The sequence below is a fragment of the Styela clava genome, chromosome 13, assembly GCF_964204865.1.
Source record: "Styela clava chromosome 13, kaStyClav1.hap1.2, whole genome shotgun sequence".
Taxonomy (NCBI): Eukaryota; Metazoa; Chordata; class Ascidiacea; order Stolidobranchia; family Styelidae; genus Styela; species Styela clava.
Genome location: NC_135262.1, coordinates 2175966 through 2200519, shown reverse-complemented (window position 1 = coordinate 2200519; position 24554 = coordinate 2175966). Strand labels below are relative to the sequence as shown.

General features: G+C 37.1%; 2 protein-coding genes, 1 long non-coding RNA gene, 1 other non-coding gene and 2 pseudogenes across 4 annotated transcripts; 3 read left to right on the top strand and 3 right to left on the bottom strand.

Moving 5' to 3' along the window:
• Positions 1-195: 195 nt before the first annotated feature.
• LOC120333486 (5S ribosomal RNA) lies at positions 196-314 on the bottom strand. Its single transcript, XR_005568243.1, has one exon. It is a non-coding gene; the product is annotated as a 5S ribosomal RNA (ribosomal RNA).
• A 3084-nt stretch (positions 315-3398) lies between these two features.
• LOC120332479 (tetratricopeptide repeat protein 36-like) lies at positions 3399-12420 on the bottom strand. Its single transcript, XM_039399729.2, has 4 exons — positions 12178-12420; positions 11512-11700; positions 6189-6361; positions 3399-5579 (listed from the first exon to the last, which is right to left on the bottom strand). The coding sequence occupies exons 1-4, from the start codon at positions 12281-12283 to the stop codon at positions 5490-5492; spliced, it is 558 nt and encodes a 185-aa protein (XP_039255663.2). The 5' UTR covers positions 12284-12420; the 3' UTR covers positions 3399-5489.
• LOC144431342 (zinc finger BED domain-containing protein 5-like) lies at positions 9198-9758 on the top strand (annotated as a pseudogene).
• LOC120336634 (zinc finger BED domain-containing protein 5-like) lies at positions 10487-11056 on the top strand (annotated as a pseudogene).
• A 2924-nt stretch (positions 12421-15344) lies between the features above and the next one.
• LOC144431375 (uncharacterized) lies at positions 15345-16054 on the bottom strand. Its single transcript, XR_013479962.1, has 2 exons — positions 15855-16054; positions 15345-15568 (listed from the first exon to the last, which is right to left on the bottom strand). It is a non-coding gene; the product is annotated as an uncharacterized LOC144431375 (long non-coding RNA).
• A 2656-nt stretch (positions 16055-18710) lies between these two features.
• On the top strand, positions 18711-19346 carry LOC120332891 (peptidyl-prolyl cis-trans isomerase A-like). Its single transcript, XM_039400227.2, has one exon. The coding sequence runs from the start codon at positions 18748-18750 to the stop codon at positions 19294-19296; it is 549 nt and encodes a 182-aa protein (XP_039256161.2). The 5' UTR covers positions 18711-18747; the 3' UTR covers positions 19297-19346.
• Positions 19347-24554: the final 5208 nt, after the last annotated feature.

The window sequence follows — 24554 nt, the reverse complement described above, 5'->3', positions numbered from 1 at the left end:
ATTTTGGTTGTTTTCACGAATTGGCGCTTACAAACTGGGTTGGGGAATTTGGTGTGACTAATATTTTACTACTTCAACTAAACCAAAATCATTTGTTTGTAGTTTTGGAAAATTACAATCGGGTTCGGACAGACCATAAACCCATAATTAAATAACGGTAAACGCCCCAAATCAATATGCTTCGTACCAATCAAAAGCCTACGGCACCCGGTATTCCCAGCCGGTCACCCATGCAAGTACTAACCGAGCCCGACGTTGCTTAACTTCCGAGATCGAACGAGATCGGGTGTATTCAACGTGGTATGGTCGTAGGCGATGTCGAGGCTACCTATTCGGCTTTTTATATTTAAGTTTTGCGTTCGAAACGAGAGATTGACGAAAGTTTAAAACGAGAGACCAACGAAGCGTAAAGCGTAGGATATGATTTATTCAAATGAAATCATTCAAGCTAAATTTATTAAATAAATAACTCCGCCAGCTGTACATGACTAAAAACTTGAAGTAAAAATGAAGAAATACATACATAATATTCATTCCCCCATTCGCACACAAAATTTAAATCAGTTTATTATACTTATTGGCGCCAGTCTGTATAGCCCAGAGTTTATAAAAAAAATGTAGCAAATGTACATTTTTTCAAGACATATAGAATTTGAAAATCCCCCTTATCTGATGGCTGTATTTAATGTTGGGGAAGGTGGGACATGACGCAAGTGTGTGTTGTCCAGGGTTCATGAGTAAAGGGAAGTAGCAAGAGCTGCATTTTTTTTATTTAAATTCGAGGACTTTGTTAAGTTTTGGCGGAAATCCTCCTTATCTCATTCCTGTATGTACTTTACTTTACTTATTGGGAAATAGAAAATTGAGAAAAAATAGTCGTACTACGGTGTAACTGGTAAAGGTACAAATATGAAACTTTTCATTTATTTCACTTATATCTTACCGACCCTGGAACGGCAACAAAGCCACATTTCCTATTTGTCCAGCCACCACAAATATTAGCATTTATTGCTGAATGTTAAATCAATAAGAGGCCGGAAGCAGTTGGTTACATACTTCGGGATATTTGGGCGCTACTCTATCAGAGTAGAGTTTTTCTTAAATAGCGCATGATTGCCATCAGGTTTATTTACGTCAGCGATGGAAAAAGCACAACTGGTGTATAGAAATGATGTAGTTGCCGAGTCTCGTGTAGTTTCGTACCCACGTACTTCTAGTGGTCGTAGCGCCGTAGCATGTCAATCCTAACCCCCACCTGACTACGCCATCCAAAAATTACGTCCCTGTGACCTTAAACCCACGTCATAGAGCTTGCCAAACTATAACTACGATCGCCCAAAATGGCATCTGCGTAGTCGATAAAGAACTCACTAACGACAGCGATCTCTCTCATATCGGGATCGTTGTGACTATACTATGCAATTCAATAGCCCTGTTACACACAAACACCAATGTATTTCTGTAATGTCTGACCAAAATCGGACTCGCTCAGACAATCAGTTTACAACAGGTATGTGTTAGTGTGTCGCAGGACTCTTGAATTTCATAGCAGCGTCTGGTATCCGTCATTTATCTGTAGAACTTGTAAGCCGCGAAAAATCATTCAATTTAAAATAAAGTATGTTCCACGTCCTTCAAAAATTAAAGATTATTGCAATCAGATATTCGGGAAACCGCCAGTGAGTCGGTAGTCGGCACCAATAAGTATTAAGGACAATGTAAGTATGACGTAAAAAGGTACATTTCATGCACAATGTTTACAGTGTTACAAAAGCAAAATTGGAAAACAATAAGCCTCGTGGAAAAAAAAATGAATTTAATCGCAATCTCAACAAATTCCTTGAATTATTTTTTAGATTAAACATCAACATTTGGTTTTAGTTTGGTTGTGGCAGCATCAGGCGGGCCAGATCAAATTACCCAGCGGGCCGTAGTTTCTCTATGTCAGTGCTAGATGGTAAAACTGGAAAACTCAAAAATGATGTAAAAACGCCGTCTTCGCATTCTAAATATGCCACCTGGGATTACATGTTTTATTTCTGCCGCTTTTACGGGTTGTTTGCTAGTAAACACAAGTATAATCAAACGAGAGAGCAGACGCTCGTCACTGAATAATAAATTAAAGCCCAGAAATGCATAAATTGGGGCTTGGCGCCGAAAACCGAATCCTGTAATCGGTTCCTTTTGCATTCGAATCCCCCGCCCCATTATCGATCCTCTGCTGCAACAAAACCACCTTTCATATATCCAGCCACCACAAATATTAGCATTTATTGCAGATACATGGTAATGTATAATGATTGGGAAGTTGTCATTTCATGCATGAGTTATTTGGCGCCGCTCTGCTAGAGCTGGCTTCTCTTTGTGTCGGTTCGCGGGTACATTTGAATTTTTAGCCGTACTTCCATAGAATGTGTTGTTACCGTTATTCCCGCCATGACCCTCAGACACTTATCTACAAAATGATGCGCATTTTGTTTGAAACAGTTTTTTTACCGAAATTACGACCAAAAGTTTTAAAATTGCTCGGAAAATAATGAAATAAACATACAAATTACGTCTTGTTTTCATTTATATTTAAACGACGAATAATGATTCTCACGTCGGCCATCCAATCAAAGTGGTCTGACAAAGTAAGTTTCGGCGCCATGTGCGCATTGTTGCTCCATTTCTTAGGTGTCAACCTTAATTTCCCTAAACAGAAATAATTTCAGAGTCGAATGTCACAAAGTTGGCATTCCCGCAAAGTCAACCCCAACCAAAACCATGTGTCTTTTGATCCACGGTTTGAAAAGAATTGTCATTTAAATCCCCGGCAGAGGATCGTGGCTCGTCGATAAGACGTGTCGAATCACGCCTCTCATCCGATTACCAGTCCATGTCGGGTGTGGGATTAGTTAGCCAGTTATTTGTTTTCAGATGCATGGACTTGATGGTGGAGGAAGCCATGCGCGACCAGCGGTTACGTGAACCACCCTATTGCGGCGAGGAGTCCAGCAATCCTCTTGCACATATTTTATCCCTCATGGGATTCAAACCGGCGAACCCACACGGGGCAGGAGAATGAGAGGTGCAGTGGCGAGCGTATTCCCAAAGCTTGGCACAATGCAACCACGCCCCCATCGCTGGTCTTACGGTCTATCATTTCACCCATAAGTTTTTTCTAAGTTGGTGGGCACACATCGGTTCACCTACTCTCAAGTTTGGAAAATGGGAGAAAGCGTTTTTTCGTATTCTAATTTTGAATCCTTACATTTCTGTAGTTATTTCTTATATAGTGATGTTGTATGCTGTAAGTCAATTCCTTCAAAAATTATTTCTTCTGTACATTTGCTCCCCCAAGTCTTTCGCGACCCCTTATCCACTGCTATAAGCCAGTGTTTTCAGTTTTAAATTCATTTCATGTGTATCATTGCTTTATATTGATTTTTGCATGATGGAAATAAATATATTAATCTAAATCTATGAGCCACAAACTATTTGCTGTTATTAAAATGTAACAATTCGTACCAAAAAATGTTATCTAATTCGATATAATCTCAGAAAAAGTGAAGATAAAGTATCTAGATAATATACAAATCGATCAGAAAGGCACAATGCAAAAGAGTATATAGGGTGTCCACAAAGTTACAATTTCAATTTTGTTATGAAGTCAGTTCTTAATATATCTTAACCAGGTTTGTTGTTTTTTAATCAGTAATTTTTCAAATATTTTCACTTTATTTAATACATACATGATAAATTCCCTTTGCAATTTTACAAAATTTTAAGACTTTATGGACACCCTATAGAATATAACCATTCTTTTTCACAATGTTATTAAATTTTTAAGAGGCAAACAGTCTTGTACCACACTTTCACAATGTCAATTCTCATTTGTAATCTGATCAAGGAAGAAACAGCGGACCTCTTGAAGTATGCGCACCAAGATGGCGCACAACCTGAACCCAGGTTGTTTACCAGGTTAGAGTTTAGGTTGTGCGACATCTTGGTGCGCATACTTCAGGAGTACCGAAACAGCACCATGTGCCCATGTTTAAATCAGAGTTAAAAAAAAAAACTTAAATACATAATCAGACACTCAAGCAATAACCATGATACATACAAAGTCGGAATGATATTCGTGAATTTGCAAAAATAAAATGAATATCAGAGTGATGATACTCATACTCATATTTAACTCACTAAAATATATTCTCAAATGAAATATTAAAAAAGTTTTGTCAAATAAACGTGGAGGAACTATTTCGTTAGATATATATTCCATCTCGATGTATTAGATACATATTATATAGAATCAGGAATTCATGATATCCCACCTTTGTAAAAAAATATACAACCATGATATATATATTAGGTCACAATGACAGTAGTGAATCCTACAAAATAGAGAGAATATAAAGAGAAGAAAACTGGCAATTCCAATAATTGGCAGTAAATACAACTGGGCATACTCAATACCGATGAATGCTTCTAAACCAGGGGTAGGAAATTACAACCCAAAGTGTTTTATCCGGCCCACTTGTGTCTGCTAAAAAGATGACTATAATTTTATGAATATAAATTTATGCTGAAAATATTGAAGAAAATAAGTTCACAATGACCCCGATTGTTATATTGTGCTTTTTATTATTATATAAATACAGGGAGTCCTCGGGTTACGCCGGTCGCGACTTACGCTGTTTCGAGGTTACGAACGCAGTTCATAAAAATATAAAAGATAATACTGTACTGTAATAATAAGCTCATTGGTTTTCGTCATTTACATCGTGAATTACGTTGACAATTGCGAACTATTACGATTATGAATGAATAATCACCAAGCTTCAGTCACATGATACACAGTTTCAGTGATACTGTACGAGTGTACGTCATTTTGGTTGTTCAAGCCGTTTTTTTCGTAACTTGTTTGATCGTTTTTTTTTTAACTTTTTTTCCCTTTCTTATGGACTCAAAAGCGTAAAAATGTTTCTGATACAGTACGATATGTATAGAGTAATTTATGTACTGTACAGTATAATGTTCAGACTTGCACTGAAATTCGAGTTACACCGCTTCTCAAGAACGGAACGACGTCGTAAGTCGAGGACTTCTGGACTAGCTGTTGTGAATAGTTTTTCATTAATCATGTTGAGTTATTGTCTGTAACTGGCCGTCTCAGAAAAGTAATTGCCCATTCCTGTTCTAAATGGTAGCTCTGTTCCACTGAGCTTCCCAATATATATTTTTATGAATTTCGGGTAAAGTAATAAACTCAAAAAATTGGTGTCTGGAAGCTTTCTAATACTGATATGTCCCCACAACACCCAAAACAACCAGTATTTGATTTGAATTTGTTGCCATTTTCAATATATATGATATCCAAGTAGGGTAATAAATGAAAAAAATATTGATAACTATGAAGTTCCGCAAAAATGCAAAAAAAAAGTAAATTCATTAGACTTTTAGAATATCCTCAATACTATTATGATTTCATAACCTCTGAAACACTACTCCTTCGTGCAATTTCCACTGAGCTTTTCCATGGCTTCACTCAACATTTTGTTGCACAGTGCGGCGTATGGATTCGCATTCACAACCTGGATTGGAGAAAATGGAGAATAAATTTTTTTGACTGGTTGGATGGTTGTTAAGATTCGAACAGGGAGAGAGGAATTTTGTCAAATATCTTGTAAACATAATAACTAACTAAAGCAGGGCAACCTGTGGCCCACAAGGAAAAATTGTGCGACCCGCAGTGAAGTGAAAATTTTGAATAGAGTGCGGCCCACAAAGTTAGTTTTTGATTCCAAATTCTTTATGTTGCAAAGCCTACACCTAGTTTGATTCAATATTACGTTGCAATGCCCTAACAGCTAGCTTCCGCAAAGCGAATGTTTTACTTAAGATCAACTACCGAACTTTTTTGCCTGCGAATTGTTAAGATACCAAACCAAATTGTTATGAAAATACACATGCTTAAAATGTGATAATGACGTAACAATTGGCGGTATCTAGAACGCAGAAAGAAAAAAACATGGAAGTGTTAAATTATTTCACTTGGCGGACCATATTAAACCGTTATGAAGGGTTGTAATTGACCGGCGGCGCGTGGTTTGGGAACCACAGCTCTTGACTAATGTGTCATCTCTTACAAAGCCTAGTTCTGATCTACTCTCCTAACATATCAATAATATATAATCACATACTTGCTGCTTTGCAAATTGGTTTCCAAGTTGGGCCGCGAGTTTGAAATCTTCCAATGATCCTTCTTCGTTGCCATCTAGTTTACGAAGTAATGCTCGTTGTGTAAATGCAAGTGATGCAGTACGACCTTTGCCCTTTGATAAGGTGATCGCTTTTTCGAGATCATCGTATGCTTCTGCAAGGTCATTTGTAAAAGTTAGTTTTGGTATTGTTAATGGAGCTATTGAAACAAATAAACAGGGCAGGGCCATGCTCTGGAGCATCTAACAAAGAATAGTTGGGATGAAATTCCCTGTTTTCTAATAGACTCTTACCTCACCATTATGTGGTGAAATAATGAGATGCCCTTTGGTACGTCACATTCAACCAATGCTAATAAGACTCCAAATAAATTTTTAGCTCACTTTTGATTCGAGTCTGTAGAATGGAGAAAAATTTAAAAATGAAGTATTATTCATAGGTCTGCTCAACGTTGTACTAAAAAAAATGACAAGCCTATAACATACATGATACCCGACACCTACTGGTAAATGGACGAGAGGCCGTGGTTCCCATGTAATTAAACGGTTTCAACAACTATCCTCTCTCCGGGAAAAATATGTAAATATTATATACAGGGTTGTCCAAAACGAATCGAATATTCGAAATTATTCGAATATCAAAGTATTCGAATACCTTTTCGGCTCATTTCCGAATAATTACGAATAGTAGTCACTTTTCGCCGTAAACACGGTGTTTCGTTCTACCGGAATCTTCAAACGACTTTTTACGCTTTCTCGCGTATTGTAATGACGATGAAATAGAGTCGGCATTTTGATTGTTTATATTCAGCGCGAATGTACGTCGCATAGTGTTGCGACACATTTGCACGTTTGCGTTGGTGGACATTGTCGACATTCGTCTTTTAATTCACAAAATCATTTCCATTAGTCGAAAAATCGACAATCACCGTATTTCCCGGCTAATAGGTCGCTTTTGCCTTTCTAGACCCAATTTTGGCTTGGTTTTTTGGGGGGTGGGGCGCCTTATTGAGAAAGCATGTTTATTTTATTTCTATGTGGCCTGCTTATTTTTCGCATTAGTCTTCTCAAGCATAATTTGTGTTAACCTTATATTTGGTTCTTATGGGTCTGCCAATCATGATATTTAATCGTAGGCCGGTTATCGTTACTTAAAAGAGAAAACACGGCCACCGCCACCGAGATAAAGTAAGTGATTTATGACCCTTTGGTTTTGCCGATTCAGCAGAAAATGACAGGGACATGAAACACAGCTGTGAAATAACCCGTGGACGTACCGTGTGGAACTTATCACATTCCAAAATTATTTCAACATTCGGGTTGATAGGTTGTCCAAAATGATTGCCGCTTTATAATTTAAATTTACCGCTTCGTTGTTGAGAATAGTTAATTCCGTGAGTATGATTCTACCAAACAAACATGATCTGGTTCTGTTCTGACCCTATAAAATTATAGATTGTTCAAAATGGTTGTGATTTTTAACTTAAAATTACCGCTTTATTGTTAAAAATAGTTAATTCTGTGAGTATGATTCTACTAAACAAACGTGATCTGGTTCTAAACATTATTATTAGAGCGTATTAGCATAACTGAACAACAGGGAACAATTTTTCTACCCGTCTTCTTGGAGGCCTATATGGAAAAACCCCTTTTTTTGAATGCTAAAAATATACATCGTCCTATTTGCCATGTAGACTTATTAGCCGGGAAATACGGTATTTATAGCCGTAATTGTTACGATATCCAATAAATTGTCACAAGTTGGGAAACAAGTTGATTTATTAGAAAAATACTTTCACCCGCTTTCTTGCAAATAATTTTGATAATGATGGTCAAAAGTATCGATAATGAAAGTATTTATACCAAATACCACGGGTATTTGTGGGCATGAAATGTGTGGTAAACTGCCCAATTATAATTAATTTCGGATTCGTATTTACAAAATATTAAAACTATTAGAACTCAAAAATACAACGGCGATTTGTGGACTTGAATGTGTAATGAAGTATAAATTATTTTTCCGACTTCTGACAATTTTTTCGTGAGTACGAAAATAAGAATCAAAAATTAATTATATTCGGGCACAATATCACGGCATTCTGTGGACATAAATTGTGAGGCAAACTCGCGATTGATATTAATTTTTGATTCGTATTTTCGTATTTACAAAATACAACGGGGATCTGTGGACATTGAATGTATGGTAAACTACCCGATTATAAATAGTTTTCGTATTTATAAAATAATAAAAGTATTATTACACAAACATACAACGGCGATCTGCGGACTTAAAATGTGTGGTAAAGTTCCCGAATATAATTACTTTTTGATTCGTATTTTTGTACTCACGAAAAAATTGTCACAAGTCTGAAAAAGAACTCATACTTTATCCCGCTTTTTGACAAATAATTTGGATAATGGTTGGTATTTAAAAGTATGGGCGTTTTACTAGGATTATTTTGTGTTGCGCAAGCATTCAAATCCATCACCGATACCACTATTTAAAATGCCTTGTCGTATTATTTTAATTCTGTTAATTAACACAACTCATGTTATATAAAATATATATCGCAATAATCTGCAAACATGAAATGCCTGGTAATATAGCCAGGTTGTAAATAGAAGTTTTCCCATTGTTTATTGTATGAAAATTCCTTCATACACTTAGATTCTATTACTGCAGCGATTCCCAAACTGTGGTACGCGTACCACCTGTGGTACGCGAGAGTCTTTCAGGTGGTACGCGACCAACTTTCAATAATTTGCAATGTTGCGTTTCAATTACCTTTAATTTGTGGTTTCGCACGTTCATGAAGCAACACTTATTTTGTTCAAGATGATCAAACGCCAATTACCAACTTTCATGACCTTTGACCGATGCTGTCAGCAAAATATTTGGCGGGAACGCTCTCCTTACCGGCCGTCTCAGACTACGTACGGTTGCTATTCGTACTTGCTTTCAAAAGCCTGCGGTGTGTGATTATTGCGAAATTTTGTTTAATTCAACTATTGACAACATGTCTAAACGAAATTACAGTCCAGCTTACATAAAGTACGGATTCATAGCTATTGAACACAACGGAGAAGTTTTGCCGCAATGTGTAGTGTGCATGAAAACGCTTGCTAATTCGGCTATGAAACCAAGCTTACTCCAACGACATCTTGACACAAATCATCCCGACAAGAAGGATCGAAATGAGAGTTTTTTTCAGCGACTGGGCGAGCAAGTGAAACGACAGCGCTTCGACAACACTGGCACAATTTATCAGAGAAAGAAGTGTGCTGTCAAGGCATCCTATGAAGTCGCTCTCCTGATAGCAAAAAATCAGAAAGCACATACCATTGGAGAGCGCCTCATTATGCCAGCTGCAAAGATGTTAGTAAAAAATGTACTTGGTGAAGAGGCGGCTGCAAAGCTAGTAAGTGTTCCCCTCTCCAACAATACAGTTAAGAATAGAATAGATGTCAGTCGATATTGCTGAGCAAGTGATTTCAGGAGTGAAAGATTCAGAGTATGGTTTTCCATTCAATTGGACGAGTCGACGGACGTAACAAATAACGCACAGTTACTTGTGTATGTTCGTTATACACAAGAAAAGGCTGTAAAAACTGAATTACTTATGAGCAAAGAACTTTCAGGTACAACAAAGGGAAAGGATATTTTCGAAGCATTAGACAGTTTTTTCAAAGTGAATAAACTGGACTGGGGAAAGTTGATTGGCTGTACAACAGATGGAGCTCCATCAATGCTAGGACATAAATCAGGCTTCAGAGCTCATGTGACGGCTGTGGCGCAAAGCGTGACTTTTGTTCATTGTTTTATTCATAGATTCGCCCTATGCGCGAAAGTGCTACCTCAGAACATGTTATCATGCTTGAACCGAGTTATCAAACTAGTAAATTTCGTCAAAACATCTGCTCTGAATACTCGGTTGTTTAAACTTCTTTGTGAGGATCTCGGTTCTAACCACAGCTGTCTCCTCTTCTATACGGAGGTGCGCTGGCTCTCTCGTGGTAATGCAACAAGGCGCCTGTTTGAACTGCGACATGAGCTTCTGCAATTCTTCAAGGAGAAGAATCACGATTTTCAAAACGACCTGGAGAGCAAAGATTTTCTTAGTAGATTGGCATATCTATCAGACATTTTTGAAGTTCTGAACAACTTTAACCTGTCGTTTCAAGGACCCAATCTAACTGTAACAGATTTCATTTCAAAGCTTAGAGCACTCATTCGTAAGCTGGACCTCTGGACATGGAATGTTAGCAATCAAAACTACGGAATGTTCGAATGCCTCACTTCTGTTGAGAAAAATCCTGATGGTGGCATTTCTAAAGAAATTATTGATCATCTTTCGCAACTAAAGACGGAGCTATTGAATTACTTTCCTGATGTTGCATACTGTGCTTACTCCGCAACCCATTTTTCATTGATCCGGTTGATGTGCCTGTAGGGACCGGGGAACAAGAAGAAAGAACTAATAGACATTCAAACTGATGAGGCAGCAAAAATAAAACATAAGGAATGTTGTCCAATCAATTTCTGGTTGAGCATGGCATCATCGTATTCTAACCTAGTACGTCACGCTGTTTCCCAGCTATTGATTTTTCCATCTACGTGGGAGTGCGAACAAGGGTTTTCGGCTTTGATGGCCATCAAATCGAAAAGCCGAAATCGTCTTGGAACGCCAGAACATGACTTTCGATGCGCTGTCAGCAAAGCTCTTCCTCGCATTGACCAGCTGGTGGAGAAAAAAAAAACTACATCCATCTCATTAAAATTTTTAATTGGCTTCATTTTGTTTAATTTATGGTTTTTATCTCTTTCTGGAATGACATTTGTCAAATCTTAATGCTGCTACATGCTCAGTTTTCTTATCTACAGGTGCATAGTTTATGGTTTGAGATATTCTAGTCAAGTGTAACTTAGGTGGTACGCGAACGCTGCACAAAATTAAAAATGGTACGCGGGAATGAAAAGTTTGGGAACCACTGTATTACTGGATTTTAATTTCGAAGTATTCGAAATTTCATATTCGAAAATAATAATTTCGAATGTATTCGAAATAGTGAACTATTCGGTATTGGCCATCCCTGATTATATACGTCTTGGTTCAAAAGATGCACAGTTTTGGTTGGTGCAGACTGTATGCGGGGAATATCGACTTTGTGTGTTTCGTCTCGGATATTATTCCTGTTTATGGGATAATAATGTTGACACATGATTCTATAGTTCGCACACGATTAAGCCACCTTAAGAGGCTTTCCTCTCCCCCAGGATAAATATGAAAATCCGATCCATACCCACCTTGATTCAATCCCTTAATTCGTCTAGCTTGAGCTCTGTTATTGTAAGAGGCTGGATAGTCTGGCAGAATTTCTATAGCTTGATTCATACATTCTAAAGCGTCTTCCAAACGATTCGCTTCTGCGTGTTTTACTCCCTTTAATTCTAGGTTTTTCACTGTTGCCAGTTTTTCTGGGTCAAAACTGGATTCTGAAATGAAATAAAATATGTTCAGTATGTTTGATAATGAATGTTGAAGAACAAAAAATAGAGAATATACTGAAAAACACATTTAAAACTGCAAGACATCCCGACATTTCAATAAATTAAACAAACGCTTCTTTTTTTAAGCAAGGACATCAGGCATGACAGCAGATGCATCTATGTCTCAGATCATGCCACACTAGTCTCGATAATAATTTGAATAGAATTATGAAGACCAAATTAGTGTTTTTTGTCATAAGGTCGTGAATGCCAAGTAAAATAGCTTTTTCAGCATTCTGTCAGTTGTTGTCTTAGGTTTATATTTTTTCGCCAGTTGTCAGGTTGTACATTTACCGGTACGGTACCGTACTATGTACGACCTTCGATAATCAGAATACCAAACAACAAAATAATTGATGAAAACAATCGAAATCAATGTTCATTTATGCATTTCGAACAGACGTTACCGGTACCAGTACTCACCGTCATCCACTGGTTCTTCAATGTCTTCTAAATTACCAACTGGTAAATTCGGATTGAACACGATCTGCAGAACTTTCTTATCGCTTGTGGAAATATCAGAATCCATCACCAAAAATCGCGACTGAGCGGCATGAAAACGTAAACACTCTTTGTTTACAAGATCATAAGATCAAGAATTTCAACTCAGAGGTCAGTAATATTACCGAATGTCATATTTCTACCAGGTTTTCGAAAAATGGTCTCCGTCTCCGAAACCAATGACATTAAACAACATGATGCGCAACTCCGGCATTTTTGGCCGAAGATCGTATTTGATAGCACGCTCCAATGCACATACTTGACGAGACGAAAACGAGCGATGTGTGTTGCTTTCAAGGCATAGCACGAATGGTGTTCGAGCCTGCTTCGATAGTTGTTGTGGTTTTTAATGATATTTGGAAAATTGAAGGTAAAAAGAAATCGGAAAAAAGTAAGGTAAATACTATTGTTGTATATCACACCCGGGCATCGCACTGTTAAGTACATGCGGGAAAGCCAGCTTTTGTCAAATACTACGAAGTTTATAATTCAGTACGGTACGTAGTTGGCCATCTGCCGAAATTGCATATTTACTTACCCCTTATGGTTTCAAATAGTTCATGCACCTCCATTTAGATTTTTTTAATCAGTGAGGATATATACTTATTGCTGTAACATACTATTGCTCATTCACTTTTATTTGCGTATTGAATCAAAGGGTTAACAAGTTCACCTAAAATTTCACTCATACCGGTCTATATTGTATAGTCTGATCTCTCAAGTATTTGGAGCCACGAATGCTTATAATTTTCTGACTAAACCCCTTTATTAGTTGGTTTATATACCAAATTCAGTAAAACATTTTTTACAAAAAACATAAGATATTGGATTTATTAGCTTTTCCATTCTGAATCATATAGACTGCTTTATTTATTCTTAACGAAAATTAATAAATCTCCTCTCCTACAGATGTGAAAGTTGTGGACAGACCTGTCTAAGCATTGTGAGACTCCTGCAATACAAGAGGCCGAGAGAAATTAGGCCGACATAAAACAAAACTTTCAACTATTCGTCTAACCTCAATTTCCTATTATTTATTCACAGGACAACTGTAGCAGAAGGGGAGATATCAGAAGTCTGGCGACGTATCAGTGACAGTTTGATTCCAAGAAATATGATTAGAATACTCCATAAATGTTTGCAATAGAAGAACAACCTATGGAGGAATGCAAAGACATTTGACCCTCCGGTAAAGTTGTGTATGGCCCCTACATCCTGCAGGGCTTGAGGGAAATAACTAAAAATTCCAAAAGCGGTCTTCTTTGTAAAAAGGCACAAAACATGCCAGACATACTTAAAACAGCTTTGAAAAATGAGGATTACGGGTCACTGACCACACCTGTGTTATATTTGGTTCATCAAATTTTGGTAGTACTACTAAAAGAAATTCAGGAAAGGGTATAATCATGATTCATGATAAAATAATGTTATATATTTTGGACAATTTCAATCTAGACCAGGGATGTCAAACTTGCGGCCCCAGAGAACTCCCAGTGCGGCCCTCGAACGCTTAACAATAATTGTAATAGTATTTTAGAATTTTTTTTTATTTAAATGTAAAAGATTTTTCAAAACTTTTAAAGTGAAATTGAATATTCACACAGAAAACAATTTACTGAAAGTAGTTTTAGAAAGTTAATTTTTTTTTTGTTCACATTTTGACTCAATTAAGAATACACATCAAGCTAGCAAAAGAATACTGAATAAAACACTTGAGTGATTAAATTAAAGTACATAAAGAAGGTGGCATTTTCGAAGAAAATGGGAGTTGCAATATTTCTGCATTTCACAAAATTCTGAAGCACATTGTAAAATTTGTCATATTTCCATCAGTACAATGAAAAAACACAATAAGCTCAGCAGTCAATATGACAAATTCGAAGACCAACTCCGAACAGAAAATTTCCATGTGTTTGTATATTGATATAAATATACAACGACTTAGTTACTAAAAATCAATATCAATAATAATTCAAGCAATCCTATGCCATGCAATGTAGCCCGAAATGTCTTGTCGAAAAAATCTGCCATTTGTTTTTTACTGATCTATACATGAAATGATAAAAGTAACTTTTTTGCATTACTGGAATTAATTAAACTTTTGCAAAGATACAGATTAACCCATGATCATGTGACCTCGTTAGTTAGAGTTGGTACTATAAAATCATTTCAGCCTGGCCTTAGTATGCTGGTGACACAAAGAAGATGCCAAACGTCAGGACAAATGTAATTAAAAAAAACATTGAGTTTATACTGTAGTATTTTTGTTAATTTTAGGTTCATATATTTAGATTAAGTCATTTTTAGTGTATGTATTATTCTTTCCTTAACCAACGCTTGTTCAAAAATAATTTTGATGGTTGTACATGGAATTTTATGATTTTTTGTAATAAATAAAGTAACTTGCAATAATAGTGGAATGCAAATATTAATATGTAATTGCATTTGAAATTAAAGAAAATAAAGAATATAATAAAACTTAATCCAACTGATTAGTTGCATCACAATATATGTCACAAACTAAAACTATCTGAAAAATATCTTTCAAGTATACATTATCAAAAACTGTTTGCGGCCCTTTTTACAATTTCTAACATGCAATGCGGCTCTCGAAACCCATGAGTTTGACACCACTGATCTATTCTAGACGATTCAAGCATTGCTTTGGGAAATAATATCACTTCAATTAAATTGAAAAAAAATTTCGCTATATTGAATACAAAACCATTGCTATCATAAAGGTAAACCAATTCAGCCATTCGGAATATATTGGCCTTCACAAAGCAATGGAGGCAGAATTGAGAGTTCATGAGCTATGAACTTTTGTTCTTTTCTTTGTCTTGAACTTTTCATACTTCACAGCCGCTATTAATTTTTTTTTAATTTTAATTACCATGTGATGGTCATACATACTGTATCTTTGTATTTGCTGTCATGATGTATTATCTCAATGTGTCAAACTTTTAATTAGTGTGTATATTTTGCTTCCAGATGACATAAATGTATTGTCTTGCTTATTACCTCAGCTTGGAGTATTGACAAGAAAAAAGTGCCCGTAGATTACGTAAAAAAATGTTTAACTCTTTGTTATAATCAGAATTCACATTTAATAGGAATTATAAACAGCCAACAATCAATGAGAATTATATGCCAAATCCTTCAAAATAAATTTGTCTTCTAAAGTCGGAGGAAGGCAAAACATATAGGTAGTTTCCATTCACACAAGTTTTTCAAGAAGACTTGCTCGAGACAAACTAAATGAGCATCGTCAGGTGATCGGTAAGGCTGCAAGTTGAATCAGCCCTGCAATCTCCTGCATAGAAGATAATATTAATTAGCGGGCTAAGAGATAAATTTCTAAATTTAGACACAAACCTATCTACGAGGCATTATGTACCAGCAATGTTACCTACGATTAACTGAATATGTAATATGTCTAATAAATTCACCTACTAAAGCAAGTTCGATAGTTTCAAACTTTCTGTTATGGAATTGTATCACATCACCTTTAAGAGAAGTAAAAACAGTTTTGCTGTTTTGTATGACACCCTCTTTAAAAGAAATTTTAATGTTTAAGCGCAAACATTAAAATTACTAACTTTGAACTTTGTCATTATCTGCAAAATGTTTCACACAAATCTTTACGCTATCGCGTTTGTAATATTCTCTGATAAAAAAAACGTCTATGATGTTCAGAATTACTCTATACAGCTTGTCTGCCATTCTTGCTTTCCAAATGAGCAAAACTTCTCAGATATAGAGATTATTTTCTTTCGTTACAGGCGCAAAAAGGCGGGTACTACACGTAAAGAAGACGCCGAGTAGCAAAAGCAAGCGGAAAACCGTCGCGAAAGTCGACGAGAAATATGTGCATTAGAGCGTATCATGAAATACAATCTTTCGCATGTAGTCTTATGGAGTGACGTCAGAGTTGCCTATCATGTTGTTTAATGTCATTGCCGAAACCATCTGAAAATATTAATATTTTTTGCAAAATAGTTCAGTGGGAAGAAATTTTCTGGGATAAAGGATCAGGAAAACACCGATGGGTGAGCGAACACGTACCATTTCTTTTATCAATACCTCCCCACCTAAAATATGTACGCTTTAACCCTTGCTCGAGGTTTCGTTTGCTTTCTTATCAATTTCTTCATCGTCTACTGCTGAGACAAGAGACATGTATGTGGACACGAAAACGAAGAAATACGTTCCGGTGTCTGCCATCTTGGTTCACATACTTCGGGAGTACCGAAATGTCAATTCCACACGTGCCGCACTCAGGAATTGTAATTAGCCATTTCATTAGTTTTACTCTTTCCCGGGAAAAATATGAATTTTTGTATCTTTGTATCAAAATGAATTCATTATCTTGTCTATGGACCTTTGACCGCCGAAAAAATCTTCCTATACTTAACCATTGAAAAAATTTCGGGGTTATTTTAAGAGTGCTTTTACGAGTTGGCGCCTGTAAAATGGGGTATGTGTTTCAAGCTATCATAAAGATTCATCGCATACAACAATCTGTTTTTTATAAGTACCGGTAAAGAATTTTAGCCTAGTCTATCACAGCTATTTCTACACTAACTTTTTATTACTGCAATTAAATTAAAACTCCTAGGAAGACAGAGTGATCATTGAATTATCTGATTTATATTTAAGTTTCCGAAACACAACTGAAAACTAATGAATAGAGTTCAAAAATGCGAAAACGAGGTAATGTTTACAACCGCGCTTGAAAAACTGTCTGAGTGAGAAAAGTGTCTGAGCGGATTCGAAAAGGGGCATTGTTACGTCACTTTTTGCATCTTGCTGATTGGCCGATGTAACGAAGTAAACAAGGAAGTCGATGCTTGGGGAAAGGTCCATTTAAATACACATGCTGACTTCTATGCCAACCAGTTAGTGTCGCTGGAGAGTTGCGATCACAGCAAGACACATGTTTGTGCATACGAGACTTGCGCACATCCGAATAAGGAACCGGTGTTGGTGTTTATCAATCCGCGGGTCTGGTATAGTTTAGTACCACATGCACTTCTAGTTGGCCTGGCTCTCATCTGACTACGTCACCGAAAAATTACGTCATTTCGACGTCACAGTGCTGTAATAAGGCCCACCGAAGTATGCGGATGGTCGTCCAAAACGCGCAGACGATCACCCGAAATCGAGCAAGCTATTTCTCTCGTTTTCTCGCCACAACGATCACGATAGGAGAGAGATCGCCGGCGTTAGCGAGTTCGTTATCGGCGGCGCATATGCCATTTCGGGCGATCTTAATTTACTTTGGCAAGCCCTATGACGTGATGGTGACGTCGTAGTGACGTAATTTTTTCATGGCATAGTCAGGTAGGGGTAAGGAATAACATATGCAAAATTGGTTATGCTACGCCCACTGGAAGTACTTGTGGTACTAAACTATACTAGACCCAAAAGCCTGCTGTTGCCCCACTGCTAATTTTTTGTTGTTGACTGCTCTACCGGTAATAGTATTGCCCTTTCATCTGTTAACTGACTAAGACCAACTTCAATCTAATAACAACGGCCAACTTGTTCTCACAGCTACTATTTTATCAATCAATCATCATTTATTCGTCAATATGCTGGATTTATTCGTCATAATTTTAGGTATAATACAACTTAGCTTAACATAATGAAAAGGTCTGCCTCAAAATAAATTCAGTTATGTTATAAAGAATTCTGGATCATAAAATTCTAAAATACAAGGTTCGACAAAATCCAACTTCAATGAAAATACAATCTATTGCTCAAATTTGGGTACTCCCGAAGTATGTGAACCAAGATGGCGGACACCGTAACGTAGTATGTGTACCAGGTTAGACCATAATTTCAGGTACAAATACTATGGGAGTCACTTGGCTCGTCCCTCAACTCGTAATAGAACTAAAAAGAGAAAAATTGGAATAAAATTATGGCCTAACCCTAACCTAGTACACATACTACGTTCTGGGGTCTGCCATCTTGGTTCACATACTTCGGGAGTACCCAAATTTCTTTGTTGAACATATCCGAATTCATTTGCTCTTGGGTATATTTTTTCCGTTCATTTTTAACAAATACATATCACAGAATACCTAGCCTATCACAGTGGTTCTCAACCTTTTTTGACACCCATACCTTAGCCTATTTTAAGACCCCAATTCCTCCCCGACTACTCATAAAAACTTTTGATATTCAATATCAAGTAAATTGTTCGAGTGCGAATTATACTTTTGGAATATTTTATATTGTATATATGCTTTACATTACAAATTTGTAATAACACAAAATAAGTACGAAATATTAGTAATACTTCACACAAACTTCTTCTCCTCTTCGGCTGGGAAAAGCTGGCCTATCATAACAAATATGGCCCAAGTCAGAGGTTTGCTTCTGGAAATTATTGCTACTGCTATACATTTAATTAACAGCTATTATTTTTTAATGAATGTCCATCACAGATCCTACTGCTGTACTGAGTAACCAACTAGAATTGAAATGGCTGCCAGATTTTTTCGTTGTTTCTCATCGAAAGCGTCATCTGCTAACCCTAAAGTATTTTTTGATATAAACATATCAGGAGAAAAAGCTGGACGTGTAACCTTTGAACTCCGTAAAGACATTGTTCCAAAAACTGCTGAAAATTTTCGATGTCTTTGCACCGGAGAAAAGGGTTTTGGATTTAAAGGAAGCCATTTTCACAGGATTATACCAGGATTTATGTGCCAGGGAGGGGACTTTACCAGCGGAAACGGGACTGGTGGAAAGAGCATATATGGAGAAAAATTTAAGGATGAAAATTTTCAATTAAAACACACAGGTCCTGGTATTTTATCAATGGCCAATGCTGGCCCGAACACCAATGGTTCACAGTTTTTTATTTGTACTGAAAAGACTGAATGGCTTGATGGGAAGCATGTCGTATTTGGCAATGTCACAGACGGTATGGATGTTGTCCGTAATATGGAAAGTAAGGGTACGCGAGGTGGACAGGTTTTAAAAAAGGTGACCATTGAGGATTGTGGTGAATTATCTTCTGAAGAATAAAATCATGCTTTTTAAATTTTTATTAAAGATTTGCAGTCAATCAAATTCTACATTTATGTGATTTGAGTTTTTCACTCGGGATTAGACTAGTGGTTCTCAACCGTTTCTCTCTTGTGGCCCTTAACTTTTTTGGAAAGTGAAAAACTATGTTTAATCAATTGCCACTACAATCAAAATTTAACTATAGTGATACAGATGAAACTAGCAATTTTTATCAGGTTTGAGGCCCAGCAATGGGCCATCGCGTGGCCCGCAAACAAGTAATAATTTTGACTCATGAATTGAGTTTTCAATTAAAGTTTAAAATTCTTCGGCCCATTAAATTTTTTTATGCAAGTGTGAAGTACAAAAGAGGTAAAAAACTAGTCCATAAAAATTATTATTACAGTAATATCCCCAGCATTATTTTATTACGTTTGAAGCCCACCTGAAAATGTTGTTGTGGCCTACTGATTGAGAACTGGTGTGTTAGACGAAATATATCAGGCTATCAAGGCTGTGAAGTTCGGGGAACATTTATAACCCACTCATCAAATTCTCAGGCTATTCGAGATAACGACTCCCAAATTTTCACTCAAGATTCTGGCCAGTTTCGAACTCTGAGAAACTTTCAGACAGCTTGAAATATACAAGCCACTCATCAGATTCTCAGGCTCTTCGAGATAACGACTCCCAAATTTTTACTTAAGATTCTGGCCAGTTTCGAACTCTGACAGTTTCAGACAGTTTGAAATATACAAACCACTCATCAGATTCTCAGGCTCTTCGAGATAACGACTCCCAAATTTTTACTCAAGATTCTGGCCAGTTTCGAACTCTGAGAAACTTTCAGACAGTTTGAAATATACAAGCCACTCATCAGATTCTCAGGCTCTTCGAGATAACGACTCCCCAAATTTTTACTCAAGATTCTGGCCAGTTTCGAACTCTGACAGTTTGAAATATACAAGCCTCCCTCAAATGATTGAGGTTTAGAGAATGATTTATTGTAATACGCTTATTCATCATGCCTTTCACTCCGAACAAGGTCTTGTACAATTATGTTTGACACTACTATAATTTTGAGGAATGTGAAACAAAGTCTATAAGGTTCAACATGTCATGCCTTGGGTGAGGTAGGTGGGACAGCCGATTTGAATTTGTGATCTGTGGTCTGTGAATCTCATGCTTTGAACCTGTGGGGCAATCAATCTCCTTACCACAATGGCCGTTGCGGATTGGCTGGGCATGTGTTAGTTTGTAAACATATCTTGGGAGCATGGTTTGAATTTGTTACTTGGGTGTAGGTCAGTGGTTCTAAACCTTTTTTCTTTTGTGGCCCATTTTCTTTGCATTAAAATTCTGTGGCACATCAACTTTTCTATGTAAGTGAAGAACTAAAAGAAAATCATGAAACTATGTCCACAAAAATGGACACTTTTACTTTAATAATGGGAATGAAGGATAGGATAGGATTTACATATTTCTCCCGGGGGAGAGGAAAGCCGATAAGACGGCTTATCCATATGGCGAACCACGGCCTCTCGTCCGGTTACCATTCCAAGTCGGGTATGGGATTAGTTTTACTGTATTGTTTGTTTTCGGAAGCATGAACTTGGTGGTGGAGGAAGCCGTAACCGACCAGCGGTTACGTGAACCACCCAACGACGGCGAGGAGTCCAGCAACTCTCTCGCACATAACCATCCCTGCATGGGATTCGAACCTGCGAACCCACGCAGAGTAGTTAGAGGTGCGGTGGCGAGCGTATTCCTAACGCTTAGCCCGTTGAGCCACACCGCCGCGCCTACGGCGATAGTAAAAACAGTATCATCATTCATGACCAGGGGTGCAGCCATAGGGAGGTTACATGGGTCGTACCCCTCTTTTTTTTGTTGGAATCGCTTCTTTTTAATAGTGTTAGTTTACTTACAGTCATTTTATTCTTTGCGTTATCACTTTCGCGCAGCGTCGGACTTTATTAATCATGTTTACGATTCGTTATCGCTGTTACGCGGCAGTGGAGCCGGCTGCAAGCGGGGGGGTCACGGAAGTCACAATCTTCACTAAACATTTTTAAATACAATTGTACTACCTTTCACTTGACACAAATAGCAACGGACGTATCACACTATTGCCGTCAAAACTATTCCACAAGCGCGCTCTCGCCTCGCCACATTCAACGCATCCATACTTTTAATCACATACGTTATCGCTAATTACGAATTTTAGTTATGTAGTGCATCTTTAACGAGCGATGGCACCAGGTTCATAAGCAAATAACAGACAAAATGAATTATTGGAAATGTATGGTTCATTAACAACGGATTGCCAAATGTGGCAGCATCGAAAAAAAAAGTGTCATAAAATAATATTCAATCTTCGAAAACAAAGCATTGCAAAATAATGTTCAATCTTCGAGTAAAAAGTATCGCAAAATAATGTTCGTTCAATCTTCGGGAAAAAAATATTACAGAATAATGTTCAATCTTCGAGATTTTTGGGTAGCAAACTCGTCCAGGACTGGTTTGGAATCGTCTGTCTGCGAAAATCAGTCACATGCGTTGTCTTTCAGTTCTTTTTAATAAACTGGTAACAATATGTTAATTAATAAATTATCGCTGAAAGTGAAGAAGCGCTATGCGCAGAATGCAGCTATCACGGGCGCGGGATTTCAAATTCGCGACGATTTCACTTTCAGTAATATAGGTCTAGACTCGAGGCATTGCAATAAAAATTAGAATTTATTAACAGTTAATTGCAACAAGCAAGAGTTTTACATTGAAAGACGTTCTCAACCAGTACGATACATGAGCTTGTTCCTAAATGATTGTAATCGTTTTTTGAAGTTATAAATACGGGAACATCAAATATATTTATTTTGGAAATGGATTGATATTTCGTGACGCACTCAAAAATAGTTTATGAACCATTGGCATTTGGCAAATATGGTGACCGTACATTTGAACCCATGTACATTTGAACCCATGCGTATATCCACGGGTTCAATCTATATGCGGGTGCTAAAACCCATGGGTTAGGGTTAGTATGGGTTTAACTATCCGTGAAACAAAAAAAAATTCATAGGTGCAATAGCATACAGGTGCAATTGCCATGGGTTCAAATGTAATGGAACCGGCAAATATCATTAATTTATGCTATTTCTTAATGTTTCACGATTGCTAATATTTCATTCTATTCTTATTTTACAATTACGTTATTTCAATTAAAATCATGTGTGGCATTTTATTTAACTGTTGACAATGGGGTAATAATCGGCGATTACTAAAAGGTTGAAATGGGACATGCCAAAACAAAATAAACGAATTGACGCCTGTCAAAGGGGCAGGGTCTGGCGACAAAGAGCCACAAGTGTTGGCGTTTCTCTCATTTTCGGCATCACTTTGAAACTCTAAAACGCGAGGACACCCCGCGGAGTGAAGACTTTCGCATAGGGAAATATTTGAATTACGATTGCTGAATTAGCGAAAAAACAAATGCTTATTTTCTTGCTTGAAACAACGATAAACCAATTTAACCCTGTTGCCAAAAATAATAGCATGCATTATTAACAAACTGGTGATGATATGTTGATAAAACGCCGCTAAAAGTAGAGAAGCGTTATGTGCAAATATTACAGGAATTTGAATTCGCGACGAATTCACTTTCAGTAATATAGTTAACGGGCGCATTGAAATGAAAAGTTGATTATTCTTGACCAAAGAGAATGGTCGGCGATTGCTGAAAGTAGGACATGCAAAGAAAGGCTAACGAGACACAGCGCCGCACATGTTGTTTTGCCATCATCGGAACATCTTTTTAAAGGCCTATGAACGCGTTTTTATTTCACCGTACCCCCCCGCAGTACAATCAAAATTTAACTATAGCGACACGAATGAAACTGACATTATTAATATCCCTTGCAGATTTTATTAGGTTTGTGGCTCGCCTGGAAGTGTTGTGGCAGTGGGCTAGACAACATATCAGGCAATGGAGCATATAGGCTGTGAAGTTGAGGACAATTTATACCAAACTCTTAAGCTATTCTAGATATCAACTCAAGAGTCACAAATGTTTACTTAAGACTCTGACCAGTCAAGTCAAGTTTATTTTTTCCAGATAGTAAATAAAAACAATTGAACACAGAAAATATGAGAAAAAAAAATGATAATCACAGTTATACTGGGGAAGGGAAGTCGCGAGGAACCAAAGCTGGTTATCGAGCAGCGACACCCAAGGTTCTAATTTGAATAAGTGATATTTCAGAGTTAAGAGACTACTGTTTTAATCTAACATCCTGAGAAAAATACGGACGGTTTGGTATGGGGAGGCCTTTTTTTAATTGTCCCCTCACCCATACAATGCTTTCCACGTCTTCCACTCCGTTTATAAGCAGCCAAAAATATTTGACAATATATGTATGGAGCCGCTATTATTTGGGATAGAGATGTACCGATGTATCGGGTATCGGTATCGGCAATATCGGCCATTTTTTCGGTATCGGCCATGTATCGGTATCGGTTAGATTAAGGCCGATATTCCCGATATATTTACCTTTTTGATATGGTCCAGAATGTTTTAAAAGATAAGTTGGAATACTACTTTTTAATTTATTTTTGTCTGGAGAGATCGTGAGCTATGAGCCATACATGTCCCCACCCCCGCGAGAGAATAGGATTCACGTGTTTTTAGCTATTTATCAGCTAAACTAGCTCAACTAATTTGGCTATTTTCGCTGTCAAATTTTTATATTGACATTTTTAATATTACATAGTTTTTATGAAGAAATATATCAACACAGCACATAACGAAAAGCAACCAGGCGCCCAGTTTTAAATCATACAGTGGAATTGGGGTCCTTCCTTATTAACGGCACATGGACTTTTGGCACGGGTATAAATTCTGACTGTTTGTCGTCAAGTACGAGTGTCATTTAGTCCGTCGACATCGATAAACTAAATTCCGACACAATTATCCCACTACACAGGTATTAATTTTAATTCTGCTTAACTGCACGATTTCTTTATAGATATATTGACTTGACCGCCTAGCCCTGGACTGTCTCAAAATATGTGATAGCAATTGTAAAATATTATAAAATAGTGGAGTAAAAAAACATCCACAACGGTTATCGGTGGGCCATCTTTTTGTCGGTGCTGATTGATATTCTTTCATGTTGGCTTTGACTTATTGCGTCGACGATTACGATTAGTCACTAAATAAAATATTTGTAAAATGCTTTTAATTTGAACGTAGGACGGCGGCACTAGAATGTGTGAGT

What these genes read in the sequence shown, in the direction of transcription:
- LOC120332479 (XM_039399729.2), bottom strand. Translation starts at nt 12,283, where the DNA reads ATGGATTCTGATATTTCCACAAGCGATAAGAAAGTTCTGCAGATCGTG. An exon ending in TGAAGAACCAGTGGATGACG is followed by an intron (nt 11,701 to 12,177) that starts GTGAGTACTGGT and finishes ATTTCATTTCAG; the next exon opens with AATCCAGTTTTGACCCAGAA. An exon ending in ACCAATTTGCAAAGCAGCAA is followed by an intron (nt 5,580 to 6,188) that starts GTATGTGATTAT and finishes TCTCCAATCCAG; the next exon opens with GTTGTGAATGCGAATCCATA.
- LOC120332891 (XM_039400227.2), top strand. Translation starts at nt 18,748, where the DNA reads ATGGCTGCCAGATTTTTTCGTTGTTTCTCATCGAAAGCGTCATCTGCT.